The 26,430-nt window shown below is 30.6% G+C and overlaps 2 protein-coding genes across 2 annotated transcripts in view; one reads left to right on the top strand and one right to left on the bottom strand.

The window, feature by feature from the left end:
* Positions 1 to 4,498: 4,498 nt before the first annotated feature.
* The window catches only part of LOC126743282 (uncharacterized), a 35,500-nt gene continuing 13,568 nt past the window's right edge, over positions 4,499 to 26,430 (bottom strand). Inside the window, exons 6-8 of the mRNA XM_050450312.1 lie at positions 15,328 to 15,424; positions 9,576 to 9,773; positions 4,499 to 4,748 (exon numbers count right to left, since the gene is read on the bottom strand). Coding sequence (XP_050306269.1) covers positions 4,567 to 4,748; positions 9,576 to 9,773; positions 15,328 to 15,424 — 477 coding nt within the window. The 3' untranslated portion in view covers positions 4,499 to 4,566. The remainder of the gene's footprint in view (positions 4,749 to 9,575; positions 9,774 to 15,327; positions 15,425 to 26,430) is intronic.
* Positions 24,989 to 26,102, top strand: LOC126743280 (ejaculatory bulb-specific protein 3-like). The gene is made up of 2 exons (XM_050450310.1): positions 24,989 to 25,219; positions 25,861 to 26,102. Exons 1-2 carry the CDS (start codon positions 25,039 to 25,041, stop codon positions 26,040 to 26,042), a joined length of 363 nt encoding a protein of 120 aa, XP_050306267.1. The 5' UTR covers positions 24,989 to 25,038; the 3' UTR covers positions 26,043 to 26,102.

Genomic DNA, 26,430 nt, shown 5'->3' with positions numbered 1-26,430 from the left:
AAAAATTTTTAAAAAAATTTCCAATGTATTTGAAAAAGTGTTTGATTACTCTAAAGCCTTTGATAGTGTCAAGATTTTTTCAATCAATAATCCATAATTATTGTTAAAATTTAAGTACAATTAAACTGTGTTTTAAATGGATTCAAGAGTATTTGTACAATTGTGTTTTTGAAACAAGTCAAGGCATTCGAAGGTTATGAAATATGTACTGAGTACAAGTCAAACAATGAAAGAAATTGTACAAAAGTTTTGAATATTAATGCTCCAGTACATTTAGAACAAATGTGTATGTTGAAACAAAGGAATTGTACAAAAGTGATGGAACATTAATCCAATAGCCACTCACTATATTTGATAGAATTTTGTACAAAACTATTCCAGATTTATTATAAAAATTGCAGTACAATTAAAATGTGATTTCAATAAAAAAAAGAATTAATGTACATATTTAGTAAATTTGAAGCAAGTAAAAAAATTATAATATGAATAAATACTCAGTACATTTGAAACAATTATATTGTACTAAAATATTCCAGAATTTAAGTACAAATAAAATGTGTTACAGATACAAGATTATTTGTACAATTGCAATATTTTTTTAGATCAGGTCGAAGCATACATACATTATGAGGTATTGATGTTAACATTAACTGTAATTCAAACGATGAAAAAATGTACAAACGTGTTTTGAACACTAATCTAGTAAATACTGAATTAATTTGGATTCAAAAATGGTCCAAAATGGAAGAACTTCTCAATAACTCCAAAACGGTTATATTTACAAGGAAACTCGTAAGGACCTTTTGGGTAAAGAAACTCATTGGCTTTCATATGAAAGTAAAATAAATAAAATCTATTCATGAGTTTTCAAAATATTGTGATATTTATTTTATTCTTGTCTTCGTCAGTGTTGTAATATTTTGTCATTGCCATTGTACAGGGTGTTTAAAAATTCACTACATATATTTTAAGGACGTATTCCTGCGGTCAAAATAAGACTCTTTTTCCTATAAACGTGGGTCCTAAAATGCACCCCCTTCAAGCTACAGCCATCGCAAGAAGTGTAAAAAAAATCGATTTTTTAAAACTGTGTCTACAGTTTTGCATCAAATTTAACGAAATTTGGAGTACCCCCGTTATTTTAGGCGGTCTATTTACTCTTTATCTCAGAAAAGGCGTAAAACTAATTTTAAGGGGTAAACTGAGGGGTTGCACACTTTTGACGGTCAAAATTTTATGTGTACATACTTTTTTTTTTAATTATTAAGCTACACTGCGATGGCTGTAGCTTGAAGGGGGTGCATTTTAGGACCCATGTTTATAGGAAAAAAAGTCCTGACCTCAGGAATACGCCCTTAAAATATATGTAGTAAATTTTGAAACCTCACATTTTATATTAGCATTTAATTTTAATTTTAATCTTAGAATTGTATTTTAAATATGTTAGTTTTTATCACTTTTTAATGTTTGGTTTTTCGTGCTTCTCAAGGCTTTTGTATTATTTCCTCCTTATGTCTTATGTATTTTTTAGTCTGTATATTTTTTATTATAATTTTTTCTGTATGTAGCTATTACGCTAAATAAACTATATTATATGTATTACTATTTAAATTTTTATATAAAAAATTAATTTCCAGAAAAAAAAAGTTAATTTAAGTTATTTGAAAAGTCCTGAAACACATGTTCAATTAAATTAATGAATCTCACTATGAATTCTCACAGTTCCAAGTAGTATATTTTATATAAAGAAAATTTTTTTTGTAATTTTTTTTTTTAAATAACACTAAAATAGGTGTTCAATGAAATAAATTAAAAAACTTTATAGTGTAAATTTTCATAGCTCTAAGTTAGATACTTTTTAAGTTATGGGCGCTTTTTGAATTTTCACTTTATATTAAACAATTATATACTTTAGCAACTAATGCTATAAACTTCACTTATACAGGGTGTCCATTTAATATCGCGGTGTCCCAAAAAAGAGTGGTACATACTTTGAACTTTTTTATTAATGGAACTACCTATAACTACTACCTACCCTAAAATTATTTTGCCCTAAAATGCGACGTTGTCTAGTTATTAACAATTTAAAGAAATTTTCACGAAAATCAGTGTTTCACTTAAATATTAATATTTACCACCGACGTTGTTTATCTTTTTGAAAAATCTATGTAGAGTCCTTGGCTAAGTTCTTTTTATCTTATGAAATTCCAAATTTTATTTATTTTTATACAGGGTGATCAAAATCGTTACTCAAATAATGATATTTTCAATTTAGTAAGTAACGCATTTTCATAGAGCATTCTTTTATCTTTAATTTGATACTAACAAGTTTGCGTTTATCTCTAACCGTTTTCTCAAAATTTGTTCTTAAAGGAAGAGTGACACTTATTTTTTATAGGCATTGCGACACTTTTGATGGAAAACAATTAATAGATATTTTATGGAATCAGATCTCTGTTCAATTCTATTTCGAACACTTTTTAGTAAGAAAAAAGTCAATAGTTGTAATAACCATAATAAAATAATAGTAGTTAGAGACAAATAATATTAACCCCTGATGCTATCTCATTTAAAAATAAGAAATTTTGTCTTACAAGTAAAAAGTTGGCCATAATTCATTTATTCTTTGTTGTATGAGGTCAATTATAATGTTTACTTATCAGTCATGTTATGTAGATTTGTGTCAAAATTAATTACTCTCAGCAATAATGAGTAAATTATTTACGTTATCGGTGAATGCCTTGGAAAGTGTTTTTTGGCTTCAAGAGTTTATTAGGAAGAATTTCCTAATAATTTCCAACATCCTGTACAAAAGCAAACTAGAACGAAAACAGTTTCAAATGAAGAAAACCAATTGGTAATCACCATGTCGGTTGTTGCAACACTGAAATTTAGTTTGTAGAGAACGAATAAGTAAGAACTTAATATCGAAATCGTCCGTGGGAAAATATCCCAAGAAAAATAAATATGATCCCTATCATGCACAGCTACATCAAGACACAAAATAAAGCAGCAGATTTTTTTTAAATGTGTGCCTTTCACTAATGAATGTACGTTGCACAGAAATGATTTTGTGAATCTCCATCGAATTTTTATGAATAATTTTCAACAATGATGAAGCATCAATGTTTGGGGGTGCAATATTACATGATTTTGTTATTGTTCTATCCTTTTTGGAAAATCGTTTAACAGGAAAAGTTTTTCTAAGTTTCTTAAGAGAGAATTTTCCGCACTTCCCGACCCCAAAAGTTGCACAAGCTCACATTTGTACTGATTTCAATGGACATATCACACACTATTTGGTAATAGATGGATTGGAAGGCTAAGTTAGCTATTCAAATTAATTTTTGTATACATATTTATTAAACTTTATACTGGATAGACTCCACTGAATGGCCTCCTATGTCACCGGAATTAGCGCTTCTGGATTTCTTCTTATGGTAAAGTCTGTAAATCTAGGCAAGATATGGTGGAGCGCATACTGCGCATACAAGAGTCTTTCAGACGTCTACTACGCTTCGTACAGTTAAAAAATATTTCGCACGTAAGGCTGATTTGTGTTTAGAGCAAAACGATAAATATTTTGAGCAATTTTTGTGATAGAACTTATTTATAATGTTTTTGATGAATGCTTGATGTAACTAAAATTAATAGGGGTGATATTAATTTTTCTTGTGGCATTTTCCAACGGACCTATTTGTAAGTCATTTTTTGTCTTACTGTAATTTTCGGATTTTCTCCAACCGACTTACGTAAAATTAAACGTTGTAATGCCTATGAAAAATAAGTGTCACTCTTCCATTAAGAACAAATTTTAAGAAAAACGTTAGAGATAAACGCAAACTTCTTATCAAATTGAAGATAAAAGAATGCTCTATCAAAATGCGTTACTAGATATAGGGTGGTCCATTTAAAAAAAATAGCGCAAAATTTAATTGAAAATATCATTATTTGAGAAACGATTTTGATCACCCTGTATAAAAATAAATAAATTTTGGAATTTCATAAGATAAAATGAACTTAGCCAAGGACTCTACGTAGATTTTTCAAAGAGATAAACATTGTCGGTGGTAAATATTAATATTTAAATGAAACATTGATGTTCGTGAAAATTTCTTTAAATTGTTAATAACTAGGCAACGTCGCATTTTAGGGCAAGACAATTTTAGGGTTAAAAAAAGAGTCAAATGAGACTCCCATTTAAACAAAAAAAATAGGTAATTCCATTTAAAAAAAAGTTCAAAGTATGTATCACGCTTTTTTGGGACACCCTGTATCAACCAAACTAATTTTAGAAAGTGGTCCCTCTAACTCGATTAACCTCCCACTGTTAAAAGTTTTTTTCGTTTCACGGTTTAGCCGCAATCGAACACCGCGATATTAAATGGACACCCTGTATAATTGACATATTACTTATTGAAAAAAAAGTTTAAGCATCTTGATTTTACCCTTTTCTCATATTTATGACCAAGCTGCATATTAAAAAAAAAATCTATAATATTGTTGCACAACGTATATTGCTAATAACTGAAACATCACAATTAATCAATTAATTAAAAGGTCGAACTAAGAGCTCAAAAAGGCGTTAAAAGAAGCAGCTCTCGTACCCTCGATGTTGTACTTCTTAACAATCTTGGACCACTCTTTAGGTTGATTCGCTTTCATGAAATTCGCTCCCTTTTTCACGAATCGCTTTTGGGCCTCGGTACATTTGACGCAACTTGTCTCAATGGCTTCGATAAAAATCTCTGGAATTTAGAGAAAAAAAAAGTTATGGAATAAACTCTCAAATGGATCCAGATCTAGAGCTCATATTCTTAGATCTTTGCAAGAGGGAAGTAGACTCAGTATTATTATAGTATAAATAGTATAGGACGGTTAAAAGGACAAACTTGATTCGAATTATATTAAGGTGAGATCAGATTATATGTGAACAAAAAGGGTGTTAACTGAGTTGTCTGATTGGCATTAGATTTAAAGCAATATACTAAATTCTTACTCTGAAATAATTCATATAATGATTTAAGAAATAAATAAAAATATAACTCTTAAATTTTTTAACACTAATACTTAAGTTTTAAATAAGGAAACCAACGCGTTATAAGGGAATAAAAATTTTCTTTGATTGAGTAATTTCTTTCTGATCATAAAACTATAATAATCTTAGTAGCATGCCTAAAAACTCTCATAATAAAAATAACGTAGTATATGCATCAATAAATTTATAAAAGAAATGCCTCAGCTTTAGCTGGAGTGAAATATTACCAATTCGATTGTAGGTATTCTTTTATAGGAAGGGCATTTTCCATTTATCACAAAAACTATACATACTAGAAATTCTCAAAGGGAATCTTTAGTTTTTTATTTAGTTTTTAAACAGTAATCTACTTGTGGATTTTCAGAATATTATTAAAAATCACTAAAGCTAAAATAACAACAAAAATAACAAATCAGCCAATGACAAATCAAGAGGGACTTGAAAAATAATAATAAGCCTTTATTTCCAACAGGCAACTTGCCCAATAACAGGAAACAGTTGCAAAACAATGAAAAATATAGTTAAAAAAAACACACACAAGCAAACCTAAAAGAATGAAAAGAAAAGAAAAAAAGTAAAGTCACAATCTCAAAAGTTATCCAAAAACAAGATAATCACATATTCAACAAAATTAAATTAACTGCAATATACCCACTAACTATAACTTAAACACATGGGTCTTAATCCTAAGAGTAATGATCCACTAAGATATCGACAATCACATGAACCGGAGAGAAATTTATATTGCACATGACGTGACAGATCCGATTAAATATAGCGCATATTGTATATAGTGGCGATTTCAACAGCTTGTTAGTATGAGGCCTTGGCAGAAAGAAAGTTAGGGGATGTCTAGCAATAAGCCTAGGCACCATGAAACGTACACCAGAAAGAAGTACAGGACCATCAATGAATCCATTCAGTAACCCATGCAGGAATTTTACAGAGAAGATCATTCTTCTGAGATGTAATGGATGTAGATAGAAGCGTTCCAATAGTTGCCGATGATCAAACTCTTTTACCTTGCCTGAAGGCCAAAACTTAGCAAATCTACGCTGAACAGATTCAAGGAGACCAACATGATTCTGATAGAGCGGGTTCCATATAATGCAGCTTTTTTGATCTCACAAAGCAACAGAAAAGCAGTCTTAATGTAGATTCCAAAGTAAAACTCTTAGAACTTCTAATTATGAACCCAAGCCTTCTCAGGGCTGACTTGACTATGTTGTTGAAGTGTGGAACGAATGTAAATTCAGAGTCAAAGGTGATACCAAGATCAGTAATTTGCTCTACTACATTAACTGACCACACTACATTTAGCCACATTCAAGCCTAACCTGTTAACAGCGCACCATACCTACAATATATTTAGACAGTTCTGAAGAAAACCACAATCCTCCAAACCATATACATTTAAATATAGCTTCAAATCATCGGCCTATTGACAAGTGAGTGACCCAGGTTCGAGCCCTTTGGCACACCTGACGTTACGTTAAAAAGTTTCGATCTAAAGCCCTCATATTCAACATATTGAGATCTACCAATCAAGTAGGAATGAAATAAATTAAATAATCTCCCTGAAAAACCATATTGAGTTAATTTATGCAGCAAAATATAGTGATCTATCCGATCAAAGGCTTTTTGGAAGTCGGTATAAATACCATCGACTTGAGAGTATTAACATCAAGTGATTCATAGATGTCGCTAGACAGACAGGATAAGTTAGTAACACAAGATCGCTGAGTTCTTTTGCGTGACTAAATAGCTACCGATTCAGGATAATTTTTGAGAAGTTACAGGGTAATGAGATTGGTCTGTAGTTCACGATTTGATCAGAGTCCCCAGCTTTTAAAATAGGTATTATTTTAGCAGTCTTCCAAATTTCAGGAATCTGTTCTGTTTACAGTATTAAGTTGAAAATGTAGGTCAGCGGATCAGCCAGGACACCAATGCAATCTTTAACCAAGAAGCTAGGTACACCGTCTACACCAGATGTTAACTTATTTTTGAATTTTTTACTAGCCAAAATAATCTGGGAAGCATCAACGTTGGAAATGTCAAAGTGGGGCACATTATCAGACGTCGACGAATGGTTAATGAAATTTGATTGTATGAATGCCTCACTAAAGAACAGTGCAAAAGCATCAACTATGTCTTGTGGGTCTTTAATTACCACGTCATCGGGTAGCCTCATCATACCAAGAATCCTGGTGCCAGCCTTCTTAGAACCAATAAAATTCCAAAAGCTAGATGGGTCCAAAGAAATATTCCTTTCGGTGTTTGATATATACAACTTATTGTAGTTTGATAAGGCATCTAAGAGAATGGAATTTATTTTGAAAGAATGGAGAATTGTACATTTTAAAGTCCTTGAAAGCCTTTTCTTTCCTATAAATGTTCTTAATCAATTCTCGAGAATAATAATTTGGAAATCTCCTTTTACGTTGCTGCTTAAGAGGAATGTGTGCGGCAAATATGCCATTCAATATATCATATAGGGCTCCACATGCATCATTAACGTTAGAGGATAAATACACAGTAGACCAGTCAGCTTCAAGGATCGAGTCATAAAGGAGATGGAAGTTGGCCTTTCTTAAATTAAAAGAATGAGATAAGTTTTTATTAAGCTGAAAATTATGGACACGATGGCCTGAGACAGTAAAGTCAATGTCCAGTGCAGGGTGATGCAAATCCTCCAAGACAAAAGGCACGTCACTACGCAAAATAGTACAGGTGAAGTTAGATAAAACAAGATCCAATAGTCTCTTATTATAGTTCAGGATGTGATTACACTGAACAAGATTAAAAGTGCAAAATTATCCACAGCAATAGACTTTTGACTAACATGATTACCTGTAGGTGAGTTAATAGAGAAATCAGATACGTTAAAATCGCCCACTATTATTACATTATGGTTTAGCTTTGATATAGAAACTAAACTAGGAAATATAGAAACCTTGAAGGATTATGCAATTTTTAAAATTATCACAGTCTCTGGATTATTAACTAAAGGCAATTAAAGACTATGTAGGCAGTAGATTTAGTAAAATTGTAAGAAAAAACTTTTAAAGAGACTTAATTATGGTAACTGAATACGAAGAAAAAGATAATTGTACTATTTGATGAATTGTACTGAAAATACTAGCACTTTCTAAAAATCCTCTCTCAAGGGATTAATTTTTGCCAGTGAAAATGTTTCTATGATAAAGATCTTTATAAAATATGTATTTTTTTTGGAGGTTTATTACTTGATTTCGGAAATTACTTAATATCGATGCACAATACAATAACTAACTTAGAATCTGAAAAAAAACAATATCAACAGAATTATTTAATATGATGCAATCATTAAGAGGCTCATTAAAACTAAAAAAGGAAAAAGAATTTTGTGGATCCAAAGTTGGGAGTACCAGATGTTTTTTTGAAAAGAATTATTATATACTATGGTAGATAAATATATTTAAATTAAATAATGATGATAAGTTTAAATGGCTTTGCAAAACTAGCCAAATATAAATATTTTTTTGAAAATTTATAAAGATTTCCATAAGGAAGTTTATTTTTTGAAAAATATATCGTTACCTTACTTTTTTCCCTTTTTGAGAAATTTTAATGTGCTAATTAAGGGTCAGCAATGGGTGGCCTATTTAAAAGAAAAATAATACTTTCAATTTTAAAAAAAATTGCTGAAAGAATTTTTAATTTAATGGGTTCGGCATGGAGAAACAGACTGGACATAAAAACATTAGAAGCTGAGTTAATGTTCAAACATATAAATAATTTAAATTTAGCTAAATTTTTAAGAAAGTATTTTAGAAATATTATAAAAAAGGTTAAATTTAGCCAAAAATATTAACAACGTTTACTGATATTTTATTTTTGCTATTACATTACATGCATGTGTGTCCCACTTTTTAGGAAGATATTTTTTTTTGTACGTAAATGTTCTTTTACGTTTCGATTTGTTTCTACTTATTCGTTTGGTCCTCGAAAAATTGATCAACGATTTGTTAAATAGTTTCCAAATAAATTATCTTCATTTTAAATTTACTCTAAAACCTCCTCCAAATAAGATGAACTACTTAAAAACTAGACGGTACAGATAAAAACAACAAACCAAACGTAAGTAGAACCCTAAATAAGCCCTTCGAATCAAGTTTAACTACAGAATACTAATAAAATAGTACAAAAACTAGGAGAATAATTAACGTATTTACATTTTCATAATAATATTTATCATGAAAAACGTCTACGATCACTCGATCCTCTAAAGGTGGCTCCCATTGACTTATGATAAGTCCAGGAGTCTTTAACTTACAAAGACTTTTTATACCTTGAATGAATCCTTGAACATTTCTTCAGAAGATACCGGAAGCCGTTTTAAAATATCTGGGATATATAGTGCAAAATATAAATAAAACTTTGTACTGTGCAATGGACATCTTTTATGATAACTTTTCACACTCTTTGCCATTCAAACGTTCAAATCTGATATTGGTTATTTTTAACTTGATGCATCCTAAAGTACATTACTTACTTCTTAACTCTCTTATTTGGGGACTACAAGGTCCTTCATCTAGGACACACTTGATGTAACTCTCCACAACCCTCTTGTCGGACAAAATTTGGTCAATATCCAAATTGTCAGAGCCAGAGGTGTTTTTTTGTGCCGCCAATAACACTATTTGCACCATAACAATGACCAGAAACAACTTCATGGTTTCGTATGTTTTTTCTTAGTTTCACACTGAGTTATCAACTGATAAAATCAGAATTTTTCGTGTTCTTTTTATGTATTTGTGATTGTCGTAAAAAATAGAATGGAACTCACTTTTCGAGGACTTCAAGTTTTTTGGTTTATTTCTTTCTTTTTTTATGGGGAGATTTTTGATTTTGAATGACCTTTTGCATGCAAATGTATTTTATTATTATGGGTCTCGTGAATATAAAGTGAGCGTTTATCGGTAATAGAAAATAATGAAAATAAAAAAAAAATCCCAAATGTTTTTGAAGAAATGTTTGATTTCTCTAAATCCTTTGGCATAATCGAGTTTTTTCAATTCATGAAAAAAATACTCAATAACCCTAAAATATTATATACGAGAAAATCTGTAAGAACTTTTTGGGTAAAGTAATTAATCAATCATCATTAATCAATAAAATCAGTGCATGAATTTTCTGAAAAGCCTTTGATAGTATCAAGATTTTTTCAATCAATAATCCATAATTATTGTTAACATTTAAGTACTGTGGTTTAAATAGATTCAAGAGTATTTGTACAATGGTCTTTTTGAAACAAGTCGAGGCATTTGAAGATTATGCAGTATATACTCAGTATATTTCACAAAATGAAAGAAATTGTACAAAAGTTTCGAATATTAATGCTCCAGTACATTTAGGACTTATTCTGTTGTACAAAAACCTTAAAAGTAATATTTTATAAATAGTACCAATGTTGAAACGAAGGGATTGTATAAAAGTGATGGAACATTAATCCAATAGCCACTCACTATATTTGATAGAATATTTGTACAAAACTATTATTAAAATTTTAGTACAATTAAAATATGATTTCAATAAATATAAAAGAACTAATGTATAGTCTATTTAAAATGAATTCGAACAGCAAAAAAACCAAATCACAATGAATAAGCGGCATCTTCTTTATAAAGCATAGGCGTGCAAAAAATAGAGAGCTATTATTTCTAAAAATATTTTAAAAATCTATTAATTGGTTATATTTATTAAAATTTTAAAATCACTCTATTTTAGGATAGTTATTGCCTGTAATGTTACGCATGTTTTATTATTTAACTAATATTTTATTTACTTTTTTTAGTAGTTTTGTTATAACATATTGAATTTAAATTTGAATAGGTACCCCGTATAGATAAAAACTTGTTATATTCAGTAAAAGTAAGCGATGTATGGATAATGTAATTCAAATGATTTATACGAGGATTTATAAACTTATTATATTTATTATTATTCATTATACTTAGTAATTAAAATGTTTATAAAAAAAACTCAAAAATCACTGTTTGAATCTTCGGAACTGGGATCCAAACTTGGATAAAGTGAGCGTTTATCGGTAATAGAAAATAATGAAAATAAAAAAAAAAATCCCAAATGTTTTTGAAGAATTGTCTGATTTCTCTAAAGCCTTTGATACAATCGTGATTTATTCAATTCATTAAAAAATGCTCAATAACCCTAAAAAGAGTGTATATACGGGGAAATCTATAAGGACCTTTTGGGTAAAGAAATTCATCAATCATCATTAATCAATAAAATTGGTGCATGAATTTTCTAAGAAGCCTTTGATAGCGTCAACATTTTTTCAATCAATAATCCATAATTATTAGTAAAATTTAAGTACAATTAAACTGTGTCTTAAATAGATTGAAGAGTATTTGTACAATGGTATTTTTGAAACAAGTCAAGGCATTTGAAGATTATAAAGTATGTACTCAGCACAATCCAAACAATAAAAGACATTGTACAAAAGTTTCCAATATTAATGCTTAATGTACTTTTAGGACTTTATCTGTTGTACAAAAATCTTAAAAGTAATATTATTTTATAAATAGTTCCAATGTTGAAGTGAAGGGATTATACAAAAGTAATGGAACATTAACCCAATTTTTGTACAAAACTATTCCAGATTTATTATTAAAATTTTAGTACAATTAAAATATGATTTCCTTCCTTTGTTACACTAGCTGTTATTGCTCTTGCCGGTCTTCTCAGTTGCAACTGCGTGCTATAATACGTTGATCTCCTATAGTACTTTCCTCTGTAACATCTGGGTGCTGAGGTTGGATGAAAGGATTTTTAACTTATTTAATTAGGCTTCGAGGAAAGGTTGTCAGTTATCTTTGGGTGGAGCCAGAGCCCGAGCCCCACTCCTCGCAGAGCAAACAAAGCCTGAAATACAAAAAGAACTGTTTTAGTCACATTTGTTTTAGACCATGGCTGGTTTTTTCTTGGTCTCAGGAGAAATTCTCCTATTAGGAAGTTGTCTACACTTCTGACTTTTTCCTTGAACTTTGAATGTTTTTTAATTATGTAATCTTGAATTGTATCAAGTTTGCAGTCAGAGTGTAGATCAACATTCCTTACGAAGAAGGGTGCATTTGTGAACATCCTCAAACACTTATTCTGACACCTGAAGCTTTCTGATGTTCGTCTTCGTGGTATTCCAGAAAATGTTTAAGGCGTAAAGTAGTTTAGGACGTAGAACCTGTTTATAGACCATTCATTTATTAGTCAAAGAAAGCTTACTAGAATAGAGCGCATGAATGGTTCCATTGCATAAGTTAATTTGCTTTATAATGTGCGTGTTAAAGTTATTCTTTTTATCGAAATATACTCCTAGATACTTTATCTCGTCTTTCCAGGGGACCAGCGTGCCCGAAATTGCCAAATTTAGGATGTTGCGGTCATGCTTTTTTGTTATTAGAACGGCCTCTGTTTTCTTACTAATTATTTTAATTTTCCAGTTGTTTGCCCACTCTATAATTTTATCTAAATGACTCTGCATGTACGCTGATATCTGGACTAAATTTTTACAACTCGCAAAGACACAAGTGTCGTCCGCGAATAATGCGACTTGCGAATAGTGTGTGGTTTTTGGAATGTCCGCTTGGTATATTATGTGTTGAATAAAATTGGTGCCAGCGGGGAGCCTTGGGGAACTTTCGCTCTAATCCTGTTAAAGGAGGTGATAGTTCTATTTATTCTAACAGTAAATTCCCTGTCTTTCAGGAAATTTTTTATAAATTTATTCATGCCATCACACTCTATCGAAGGCCTTTTCGATGCCGAGCGTGATCATGCCGGTAGATCCCTTCGCATTAAATGAATCCTCCAGACTCTGTTTTATCCATGCAAGCTGCAACTCAGTTGATAATCCTCTTGTAAATCTGCACTGCTCTTCCGGGATTATTTTCAGTTGATTTAGCTCCTTCCATAATCCGCTTAGTACCGTCTTTTCAAAAATTTTTCCCAGTGATGGCAGCAGACTAATGGGTCTGTAACTTTTCCGTTTTTTTATGTTTTTTCCCTGTTTAGGTATTACTACAACAATAATTGCTTTTTTCCATTCGAGCGGAAAATAGCACAGGCTCATACATTTGTTATAAATGGTTTTTATGTCCAAGAGTGTATTGTCAGGTAGTGTTTTCAGCATTTTGTTGTTTATTTCATCATGGCCTGGTGCTTTCTTATTCATTTGGTCTTTAATTACGTCTCTTATTTCTTGTAGGCTTCTCCATTTCTGAAGTCGAATACTTCGTTTTTTATTCTTTTCGTAAGATTATTCGCAATTCTTTTTGCCTCTGGGTCTTTTTGCAGTCTAGCCTGTTTATTTAGTCTGTTTCTTGTTCTTATTAACCTTTTCATTCTCATTGGGAAAACTATGGAGTGGGTGTTTGGGATTGGGATTTTAGTGGTTGCTAAATTAAACGATTCTTTAATTGCATCTGTTAATTGTTTTATTGAGGAATCTATTTCTATGTATCTTTCCAGTGTGATTCCAATATGATCTCAATAAATACAAAAGAATTAATGTACATATTCAGTAAATTTGAAGCAAGGAAAGAAATTGGATTATGAATCCAATAAATACTCAGTACATTCGAATACAGTTATTTTGTACTAAAATATTTCAGAATTTAAGTACAAATAAACTGTATTACAGATACAAGAGTATTTGTACAATTGCAATGTCTTTTTGAATCAGGTCGAAGCATACGAACATTATGAGGTATTGATGTAAACTGTAATTCAAACGATGAAAAAATGTACAAACGTGTTTAGAACATTGATCCCGTAAATACTGATTTATTTTTTGTTCAAAAATGGTCCAAAACGGAAAAACTTCTCAATAATTCCAAAACGGTTATATTTACAAGGAAACTTTGAAGAATTATTAGTTTTTGGTTTGTCATAAAGCCATAAAGTTACCGCTCCGCGTGACCGGTCTACTATTTGCGTCAGGCCGAATATATTTCAAAATCTAAGGAAATGAACATCATCTGTAAGAAATTACGTAATAGTACTAATTTTTATCTTTTTTATGCATTAAAAAATAAATTTAATCTTAAAAAACAAGCGTACATGAGGAAAAATAATTTTTTTTAATGTTTAATATTAGTTATTTCATTTTAATAATTTCTGATATCTTATGGTGGATGGGTTTTTATATTATAATATTTCGATATTTTTTCTTTCGATACTTTTAAATATACATTTAAATTCTATCACATAAATAAAAATAAAATTTGAATGGAATCCAGATTTTTTTTCTAGATTTTGTATTAGTTGGTGCCCTCCTATTTTTATGCAAATCGGAGTTCAGGAGTTTTGTTATATTAGGAATTTTTGGGACATTTTTAGGTATACACTAACATAAGTTAAGATAGTTGCCACCCCTTCGTAACTTTCACTAACTTTTAAACAACTTTCTACGTAGAGTAGTTTTTACTCTACACCTTTTTCTAACTTTGACGCTTAATACTGGCATACCTATGACACCTACGAAAACCATTTTTTTTTAAACCACCGGATACTACCTAGCTATAATCCAGTAAAAACCGTTTTTCTTCAAATGTTACCGTTTTTCCGCAACGCGCTGTTATTTAAGAAAAACCCCAAAAAAAAGCCGTTCCAATCAACCAGTCATACCGTCGACACCACGGGGGCCAACGCATGGTACAATATAGTTAGCGGTCCAGCACCCAATGTAAAAGTATAGGGACAAGGTCTGTGTCTATATCTTGGCTTCTATGGGTCCTATCGGGAGAATTCTCTAGTTTTAATTTAATTTCAGCCTTCCGAATCCAACGAGGCTATTCGCAAGGCCGTAGCTTTCATTTTAGCCGAGATATCGCATTTTTAAAGCCCATTTTTGGGCTCAAAAACGAAGTTGAAAAATGACCGAATTTTCAAAGAATTCTTATTCCTTTAGTTCTGCTCGAATCCCATTATAATCCGGTGTTTTCGTGATGTGGGTGATAAGAGAAAGACGATGGTATAATTACTTCGATTTCGAAAAAAATTATAGTATTATAATAGATTAGAAGTATTTTATTGATAATCGATGTACGAATACTCTGTATAAAGGAAACTCCAAAACTGTTAAATTTAAAAGAAAACTTGTAAGGACCTTTTGGGTGAAGAAACTCATTGGCTTTCATATGAAACTAAAATCAATAAAATCGATGCTTGAGTTTTTAAAATATTTTGATCTAAGTAAAGCCGTTGATAGTATCAAGATTTTTACAAACCATAGAAAGACTTCTCAATAACTCCAAAACGGTTATATTTACAAGGAAACTTGTAAGGGTCTTTTGGATAAACAAACTCATCGGCTTTTATATGAAACTAAAATTAATAAAATTGGTTTATGCGTTTTCAAACTATTCAGATTCTTGTAAAGCCTTTGATAGTGTCAAGAATTTTGTCAGTCAATGGAAACACCTCTCTATAACTTCAAAATAGTTGAATTTAAAAGAAAACTTGTAGGGAGCTTTTAAGTAAAGAAATTCATTGGCTTTCATATAAAATTAAAGTCAATAAAATCGATGCTTGAGTTTTTAAAATATTTTGATTTTAGTAAAGCCTTTGATAGTATCAAGGTTTTTACAAACCATGGAAAAACTTCTCAATAACTCCAAAACGGTTATATTTACAAGGAAACTTGTAAGAAATTTTTAATTAAAGAAACTCATCAGCTTTCACATGAAACTAAAATCAATAAAACCGATGCACAAGTTTCTAAAATATTTAAATAGCTTCTATTAACGTTTCCATTAACAAATATGTTTTTTTTCTTACCAAATTGAATCACCTGACAATTTAAAAAAATTAATATTTAAAACAGGTTATACTGGAAAAAAAATTAGAACCTCCCAATGTTTAATACGTAAAATTCATAGAAGTCCTAACATGATGTTTCCATACTAAAAAAAAAATAAATAAATGAAATTCGTATGCACAGCACATAGAAACCGCTAATGATTAACATAATGTTAATATTGACATTCGTTTTTAAGCATAATTTGTTACGTAGATTTCCGAAAAGGAATAACGACAAACATTATTTTTGGTTTTTATTACAATATTCATTTGACCTTTTTTTTTTTTTAATTTATAATTAATTAACGTTGGCTAATTAGCGAGTGTAATGTATCGTGAGTCATTTTGTTATTTGTCTACTTTAATTAGCTTTTTGGTCAGGTAGAATGATGAATTTTGCCTTTGGTCAAAAACAAGTTTTGAATTTTTAATATGTAGGAGTACGTAGGAAAATAACTAGAGGTTCCTGGGATATTTTTAATAATAATATCGTTTATTAAGCATGATAATAGCTACAGTAGTGGAAAAATGTAGAGCAGCATTTAATAAGTTGCTAAAATAAAATATTAGATGATTACTTTTAGCATAAAATTTCTGTAGATAAAAACATATGGTAAAGTCCAGTTCAGAGATCTATTAGAATCTTTGATGTGTCGCAGACTAACTAGTCCATGCGCCTATGTCGTATTTATTGTCGCATGATATACATGTTTAAATGGTAAGATTTTATATAGTTTATCTATGAAATCACTTTAAATATACGTAAAACCGCATGTTTTATACTATTTTTTATTTTTCTTTCGAAATTGTCCATTTTTAGAAAGAAAATAATATCAAAAAATTGACCGCGGACTAAAATCCAAGCATCTTACAAAATATTTTAAACATTCCCAGCACTCACAGACTTGTCACTTCTTTTTAGCCAGTCTATTAAACAAAGATAAAACATCTGCGTTCTGGCGATTCCTACTTTAGACTGTGCAAGTAATTGTGTATCTCTCTCTATTCCACTGATTTTGAGAATTACGGGGCCGTACCCAGATAAATTTATGGGCTGTTTTTGTATTACTTTTGTCGTGTTTTTAAAGAAATCTTTAAGGATGGGTCTATCACCTTTTATAGTTGGAAGGGAGGTCAGGTGTGGTCATTATTATTTGATTGGTTTTGCTGGTTTTCCTTTTTCCTCTTTTATGAAAGTGGTGAATTTAGAATTTGGCCTGTATTCGTCTAAATTTTTTGCAGTTTTTGCTGTGAGGAAGTGTGTTTTTTTATTTGTGTTTGTGGATTTGTTTTAGTATTATAACTTCTTCCACCATTCTCTGGGAAAAACCCTTTTTTGCTATAGTAAGAAAAACACTGTTTTTATTAAGAAAATAAGTCTAAAATTTTGTCTTTTACAGCTTACTTCCCTCTGTTGTCGCAGTTGAGGATCAAATTTCGTGTTTGTCTAGGAATTTTTTTTGACGAAGAAATTTACAACAAAAGTCACATTTTTTTCTTACTTAATAATAACCACAGTAATTTTTTCAAGAAGGAAAATGTCAAAATTTTGCAATTATTGATTTATGGATTATTCTAAAGATTTTTTTAGTCTTTTTTAAAGAAATGACTAAAATCCACTAGCTAAAAGCCCAGAACATTGAAATTTCATCCCAGGAGTGCCTGTGCGAAAAAAAACATTTGTCCCTTATTGGCACCCCAATATTTTAAATTTTTTAAAATCAACATTTTTTCAATTATTGATTTATGGCCATCTCTTTTCTGAAGAAATGATTGGAATTTATTCATTAAATGTCAAGACAATTGAATTCATTCCAGGAGTGCCTGTAAAAAATAAAATAATTTGTCCCTTATTGATACAATAATATCTTGAGTTCTAGTAGTCAAGATTTTGAAATTATTGATTTATGGACTACTCTGAAGGCTTTTTTAGTCTTTTCTGAAGAAACGCTTGAAATTCATTTACTAAAAGTCAAAAAATTGGATTTTTTGTTCCAGGAGTGCCTGTAAGAAAAAAAATAATTTGTCTCTTATTGGCCCGCCAATATCTTGAATTCTAGTAGTAAAAATTTCGTTATTATTGATTTATTGACTACTTTGAAGACTTTCCTAGTCTTTTCTATAAAAATAGCTAAAATTTAATAACTAAAAGTCGGAAGAAAATGGACATTTTATTCCAGAAGGAAAAAATTTGTCTCTTATTGGCATCTTACTTATACCTTGAGTTCTAACAGTCAAAATTTTTCCGTTATTGATTTATGAACTACTTTAAAGGTTTTTTTATTCTTTTTTGAAGAAATGACTAGAATCCATTTACTAAGAGCCAAGAAAATTGCATTTTTATTCCAGGGGTGGCTGTAAAAGACAAAATAATTTGTTTCTGGTTAGCACCCTAATATCTTAGGGTTCTATTAATTTAATTTTGAAATGAACGAGTTATGGACTACTCTGAAGGCTTTTTTAGTTTTTGTTAAAGAACTTACTAAAATCCATTTTATAAAAGTCAAGTAATTGGAATTTTTATTTCAGGAGTGGCTGTAAAAACATAATAATTTGTCAACATTTATATGAGATAAAAGTATACTTATCTCATTCCTTTATGAGCTAAAATGTGTCAAAAAGATATTGATACATTTTAATATTCAAACGTTTTTTCATAAATAACATTTAAATAATAGAGTGTTTATGGGTAAAAAAATTGAATGGGTTTATAGAAAACGACAGTCAACTGATCAAAAATTAGTAAGTCCCTATCACGAATTTTGTTCCAATCTCATCTTTTAGCTCATTGACAACATGCAGCAATATATGCCCTTCAGCGACACAATAAAGACTGCTTCTTCCTTCATTCTCTGGAAGAAAGTCCCTTTTTTACCATAGTAAGAAAACCCTATTTTTATTAATTAAACAAGTTTAAAGTTTTGTTTTTTTCAGCTCACTGCCCTTGTTTGTCTTTAAGCGACACAATAAAGAATATAATTATAATGTAATGCTTTAGTATCCATATGCTGATGTGCGAGATGAAGTTGAAATCCATAGCAGCAACAGAGAAACTGTTTCCTTCCTTAATGGAAGAAACTGCTAAAGAACAAAGGCAAAAAAACAGAATTTAGAAAATTGTATTAACTCTTTGGGCCAGATTCAAAAGACTGGTTAAATTTATAAAAGTATTTAGTATCCTCACTGTAGTTTTAGGATTCAGTATACTTAAAATGTAGTGTCTTGTATAAGATTTTTAGTTTTTAGTATAAGCATTTATCTTTGTTAATTTTCATCTAATCTCTCCTATTATGCACAATAACTAAATATGAGGCAAACAAATGAATAAATATTACGTTCAGGATATAAAGTGTGTTTTTTACAAGTAAAACTTGTGTCTTTTAAACGCATAAGTTATAGACCGCTAGATGATTTTTAATGTAAAACTTGATTTAAAAAAATATACTTTTACTTTTCTGACTATATAATTACTTTTTATCAAAAGAGATTGGTATGAAATATAGAAATGGGGGTTTTCACGAGTATATTATTATAATAATATATCATAATATGTATTAATTAAAAAAAAAAACAATAATAAAGGACATTGAATGTGGCAGCCAAAATCCCCGTTAATAATAACCACCAAATAAAAATAAATCTCAATACCCAAAAAAAGGAAATATATAAAATTTGAAGACAAACCAAAACATTTTATCCTTTTGTGTCAAACAGTAAATATTTAATGCCTTAATACACAGAATAAATGGGCCTAAGTAATTCGTACCACCTATTCTCTCATCACTTGTTATAAACATCCCACTGATGGCGCTAAAAACTAAACTTATTAAATTAAAATTTTTGGTTAAACTCATTTTACGTACTTAAATCTTACTTATATTTAAATTAAATATTATCTACCTATCAACTATACTGAATTTCTAACTTAATAAAACTAATCCCAAGAATCCCGAATAATAAATGTTAAGGCCGGACCTGTGCAACTATTCACGCTTGAGTGCCTGTGACTCAGGTCAGACGTCTAACAAAATAGTACGTGGGCGCATGTAGTCAAATTTTACGAATCAAATGTATAAATTCTTAAAAAAATGCTTAAAACATTTATTTATTTAATAAAATGATTAAATATCGCTTAGAATATTACTTGATGACTCTTTCCACATAAAATTTTGCGATTTAAACATGCATATCATGTGACAATACAAGCAACACCGGCACACGGACTATTCGCGGCACATCAAAGATTCTAATAGATCTCTGAACTGAACTATACTTATAAATGGTTTGCCAATAAAAACTGTTAATTCTTATCTCGTTTTACCAAGGGACACAAAAAAGAATACTTCAGAGTGGAAAAAAGTAAAGCAACATTTTTGAAAAATTTCTCAAATCATACAAAATATTTTACTTAGTGTTAGTTTAAACTGATAAGTTGACGGTATTTGGCTGCTTAAGATGCCTCGCGGTAAACATTTATCTGTCGATATTAAAAATAGAATTGCTGAATTATACAAAAGCGGTCAAAAGCAGATTGCTATTGCAAAGACATTTAGGTTACATAGATCTATCGTGTCGCAGTTTCATATAAATAGCGATTTATCTGTTAAGAAAGAGTCAGGGAGACGTAGAAAAACCACTCCATATACCGATAAACAAATTATCAAAATTGCTAAAAATGAGCCTTCTCTGCGATCCAATAAAATAAAGCACCGCATATCCGAAGAGCTTGGAGTAAACGTGACTTCGAGGACCTGCCAAAAAACCGTTGCTGTCAAAAAAAATAGACGTTCCCGTTCTGCCAAAATGCATCTACATTATACAGAGCATGATTGGAAAAAGGTAATCTGGAGCGATGAATCCAAGTTTTGTTTGTTCAAAACAGATGGAATTGTGTATGTTAGACGCCCTGTCAATAAAAGACTCAACCCCAAGTATACCTGTCCAACAGTGAAACATGGTGGTGGAGCAGTAATGGTTTGGGGATACTTTTCGGGCCCCCTGTGTAAAATATAAGGTATAATGGACCGGTTTCAATATAAGGACATATTAGAGAGCCAAATAATTCCTTATCCTCTTGGGACCTATAGCGTCCATTTAAATGGACATGCCAGTTTTATGTTTCCAGTTTCGTTAATTTATTATATAAGCAGGTTAGACCTCGCATCAGACTTTAATTGTGCACATGTGCTAGGAATCAGTTGTTTATTTTCTGTTGTGATGCCGGCTGCACGTGGTTCTCGTTATGATGGTATGTAGCCTATTTTTTAACGTTTTGTAATGATTTTTGTGAAAGTTTTTATTTGCAAATGTTTAATAGACAAATTTATATAACATTACAATAATAAAAAAATTAAATAAATTATTCGCGTCCATTTAAATGGACATTGGGTCTATCTCATGCACATTTTAAATTAACTCATAAAATTTATTTTAGGCAATTTTTGGCAATCAAAGAGTGCTTCGGCCAGGGGAAGATGACGAAAAATTGGAGCAAATACTAAAAATCATTGGAAATCATGACTCATCAGACATTGAAATGTCTGATGATGAAGAAGAAATTCAAACTACGGATAATTTAATGGGGAGAGAAGAAGAAATAATTAATGAAGAACTAGTAAGCAGCAATGAGGAGGAAGAAGAAGAAGATAGAATTGAGAGAAAACTTAAAAATGGCCAAGCAATCTGTGGATCCTTTAAAGCGAAAGTCTTGGAGAAGAGATGATACTTTTGCACCTCCAAATTTTGAAGACCCCTCTAGTGAATGCAGCGCAGAGCTCCGGTATGATTGGACTGCAAAATCGTATTTAGCCATGTACTTTGAAGATGAGTTATTCCAAAAAGTGTGAGATTGCACAAATGCAAGGTATGTTGAACTTAAAGGAGTATCTCTTAAATTGACTCTTAATGAGATTAAACGTTTTTTTGGAATAGCTTGTTTGATGTCCTGTCTAAAATTACCCAAAATCAGAATGTACTGGGCAAAAACCACTAAAGTTTCAGCTATTGCAGATACAATGATTCGAGATAGATTTTTTGCTATAAGAAGTAACCTTAAAATCGTCAATGATGGCAGCATCACTGACAATTTTTGGAAAGTACGTCCTATTATAAGAGCAGTATAGCAGGGGTGTTTGCAGCTACCTAGAGAGAAAGTGGTTGCTGTAGATGAACAGATGATCCCATTTACAGGGACTTGTAAAATGAAGCAGTTCGTTAGAGGAAAGCCAAATCCAGAGGGCTTGAAAAATTTTGTTGTTGCTGCCCCTGGATTGTCGTAGACTTTGAATTATATCAAGGAAAAGATACTTTTCCAGATGATTCTGTAAAACGACTTGGTGTTGGACCTTTTGCTGTTGTTCGCCTTGGAAGGACCTTATTTACTGGAAGTCATGTGTACTACGATAGATATATCACTTCTCGAATATCTTCGTCGACAAGAGAAATATTGTACTGGAACCATTATGAAATCTCGTGTACCAGCGGCAGCAAATTTAACTTCGGAAAAAATGATGGCCAAGATAGGCAGAGGCAGCTCGGAACAAATTGTAAGACAAGATGGCGAAATAGTAGTTGTACAATGATATGCTCTGAAATCTGTACTTTTGGCATCTACGCCTCTAGGAATTCAACCTAGCGATGAGTGTAAAAGGTGGTCTAAGAAAGACTCTAAATACATTCAGGTTAAAAGGCCTTTCGTTGTTCCTAAATACAACGATTGTATGGCAGGAATAAACTTGATAGACCGAATGATTAGCTATTATAGAATTCGAGCCAGATCAAAAAAATTGACTGTAAGGGTCATTTTCCATTTCTTTGATCTAGCAATGGCTAACTCATGGTTTTTTTATCGAAGAGATAAAAAAATATTTAAAATCCCTCAACGCAAAATACAACATTTAGATTTTAAAATCGAAATTGCCACTCAACTTTTGACAAATACACCCAACCCACAAAGTGAATCCCAAGAAAACATCCGAGGTGTAGGTACTAGAAGAAATCCTGAGGGAAATCGTCATCGTCATTAGGCAACGAAAGAAAACGGAAACAACACTTTCCAGAAATTGCCACAGACTTAAAAAATTCGATTAGATGTAAAAATGACTCTTGTGCAAAAAAATCCAAGTTTTTTTGTGCATTACTGGCAACAGAAACTGTTTCATGAACTTCCATAGCAAATAAATTTAAGTTTACAGTTATTTTCTGCGTTTTCATAGGTTTAGACTGAAATTGAAAAAAAGAATTTTTGTTTAGGTTAAGACCCAATGTCCATTTTAATAGACGTCATGTAACTGTCAAAGTAAGAAAAAAAATAAAAAAAGTTATTAGTAAACAATGTTTATTTATGTATTTTTTATTATATTTAAAAGCCTCACAACCCTAACTTAACAAAAACATGTTCGGGTCCCAGGAGGATATGCTGATGCCTTTAAGACATTTATTTCAACAGGACAACGATCCCAAACATTCTTTTCGGTTCGTAAAAGCTTGGTTCAGGAAGGAAAACATTAATGTAATGGAATGGCCTTCACAATCCTCTGATCTCAATCCAATTGAGAATCTGTGGGATATTTTAGATTCCAAAATCAGAGGAAAATCTTATAAAAATCAGCAAGAATTATTTGAAGCATGGGTGAATATGGATCCAGGGATTATTTCTAAGCTAATAAGATCTATGCCAAAACGTTGTGAAGATGTAATTAAGATTAACGGGTACTTTACAAAATATTAACTTATGTTTTTTTTTTATTTATTAGAAATGAAATAAAAACGAATATTAAAAAATGTTGCTTTACTTTTTTCCACTGAAAAAATAATTTTTTAATACAAAAATACTAAGGACAAGGAAACATGTCCACATACATGCAAGGAGAAAAAAAATACAAAAACCTTGAGAAGCACGAACAACTAAACATTAAAAAGTGATAAAAACTAATCTAGATTAAAAATTTTAAAGACCAAAAAAGTTTAAAATTGTAAATACAATTCTAAGATTAAAATTAATTTTTTAATGGTAGCATTATTGCATTATTAGATTTAAAAATATGTAGGGGGTCATAAAAAAATAACTAGTGGTTGATAAGACCTTAATCAGTTAAAGGTTGAAAAAATACGTAAATAATTTATAACTAGAGAACTTTAATGCATTTTTTAAAAACGTATTTTAATAGTTTTTTCTCCAAAATGTCTCTTCTTAAATCCAAATGTTCATAAAACGTAGATGTTTTTGACGAGTTGATGTATACTCTTTTAGTTTTATTTGATTAGGCCCCTTGTAAAATCAAAACCAGTCAAATTAGACGTTTGAGAACTTTTGTGTGAATTCTTTATTGATTGCAGGATTTTTTAAAAAGTAAAAAAATTTTAATTTTTTTTTTATTTTTAGTGCCTATAACTAGAAAACTACTTCAATGAGAGTTTTGAAAATTTCTGTGCATAATCTCTGAATAAATCAATTAAACAAGATTATTTCAGGATTTTTAAAAACGAATTTTTTTTGACAATTTTGAGTATTGGAAAAATATTGATAATATCAAAGGTTTTACATAAATTTAAATATTTTAGAAATTCGTCCATCGATTTTATTGATTTTCGTTTCTTATGAAAGCTGATGAGTTTCTTTACCCAAAAGGTTCTTACAAGTTTCCTTTTAAATTCAACTGTTTTGGAGTTATAGAGTGGTTTTTCCATTAATTGAAAAAGACTTGACACTATTAAAGGTTTTACAAGAATCTGAATATTTTGAAAACTCATTAACCAATTTTATTAATTTTAGTTTCATATGAAAATTGATGAGTTTCTTTACCTAAAAGCTCCTTACAAGTTTTCTTTTAAATATAATTGTTTTGGAGTTATTGAGAAGTTTTTTTTGTTAAATTTCATTATTTTCTATTACCGATAACTGCTCACTTTATATTCACGAGACCCATAATAATAGAATGCATTTGCATGCAAAAGGTCATTCAAAATCAAAAATCTCTCCATAAAAAAATAAAGAAATAAACCAAAAAACTTGAAGTCCTCGAAACGTGAGTTCCATTCTATTTTTTTACGACAATCACGAAGACATAAAAAGAACACGAAAAATTCTGATTTTATCAGTTGATAACCCAGTGTGAAACTAAGAAAAAACATAAGAAACCATGAAGTTGTTTCTAGTCGTTTTTATGGTGCAAATAGTGTTATTGGTGGCACAAAAATACACTTCTAGCTTTGACAACGTGGATATTGACGAAATTTTGTCCAACAAGAGGATTCTGGAGAATTACATCAAGTGTGTCCTAGATGAAGGACCTTGTACTGCCGAAGGAAGAGAGTTAAGAAGTAAGTAATTTAGGATGTATCAAGTTGAAAATACCTAATGAGTCTTTAATGTTAGATTGGAACGTTTCAATGGCAAAAGAGTGTGAAAAGTTAGAGTTATTATCATTGCATATTACAAAGTTTTATTTAAATTTTGTACTGTATATCCCAGATATTTAAAAACGGCTTTCAGTATCTTCTGAAGAAATTCTTAAGGATTCATTCAAGGTATAAAAAGTCCTTGTAAGTTAAAGACTCCAGGACTTATCATAAGTCAATGGGAGCCACTTTTAGAGGATCAAGTGACGGACAAGGGTGGACGTTTCTCATGATAAATATCAAACTATTTAAGATATTTCCAAGTGTTTTTCAATTGTACACAATCCTATAATTATTTTGTATTATTTGTCACATAGTTTTTTTACTAAAATGGTCTTATGCATGGTCATGGAAGGGTTACAGAACAAAAACAGGGATATAGGGGACGTCTATTTAGTCAATAATTGATTTTCATGCACTATAATACTTTTCTCAATAAATCAACATAGAAAAGTGACCTTTCTAATACTGATTCTACCGCCCCCTAGCAAAGATCTAAGAATTTGATCCATGCACGAGTTTATTCCATAACTAATGTTTCCCTTTTCTTCCCTAAATTCCAGAGCATATTCCCGAAGCCATTGAGACAAGTTGCGCCAAATGTACCGATAACCAAAAGCGATTCGTGAAAAAGGGAGCGAATTTCTTGAAAACGAAACGACCCAAAGAGTGGTCCAGGGTTGCCAAGAAGTTCAACATTGAGGGTACGAGAGCTACTGCCTTTGATGCCTTTTTGAGCTCTTAATTGGACCTTTTAATTAATTGTGATGTTTCGGTTATTAGCAATATACGTTGTACAACAATAGTGATGGAGTTTTGATTTTTTTTTTAATATCAAGCATTTTGGTTATAAAGATGAGAAAAACTCGAAACTACTTAAATGAGAGTATTGAAAATGTCTGTGCATATTATCTAATTAAATCCTGAAATAGGTGTCAACTATTTCAGGATTTTTCAAAAAACCAAGTGACTTTTGACAATATTTTATTTTTTTTACTATTTTGTATTTAAACAATTAAAAAAATGGTTATAACTCGAAAACTACTTTAATTAGAGATTTAAAAATCTCTGTGCATAATCTCTGAATAAATTTGATTGAACAGCTATTTCAGGACTTTTCAAGTCTAAATAAA

This window comes from Anthonomus grandis, chromosome 12 (assembly GCF_022605725.1).
Source record: "Anthonomus grandis grandis chromosome 12, icAntGran1.3, whole genome shotgun sequence".
Taxonomy (NCBI): Eukaryota; Metazoa; Arthropoda; class Insecta; order Coleoptera; family Curculionidae; genus Anthonomus; species Anthonomus grandis.
Note: the sequence above shows the minus strand (reverse complement) of the source record. Positions and strands in the feature narration are given on the sequence as shown.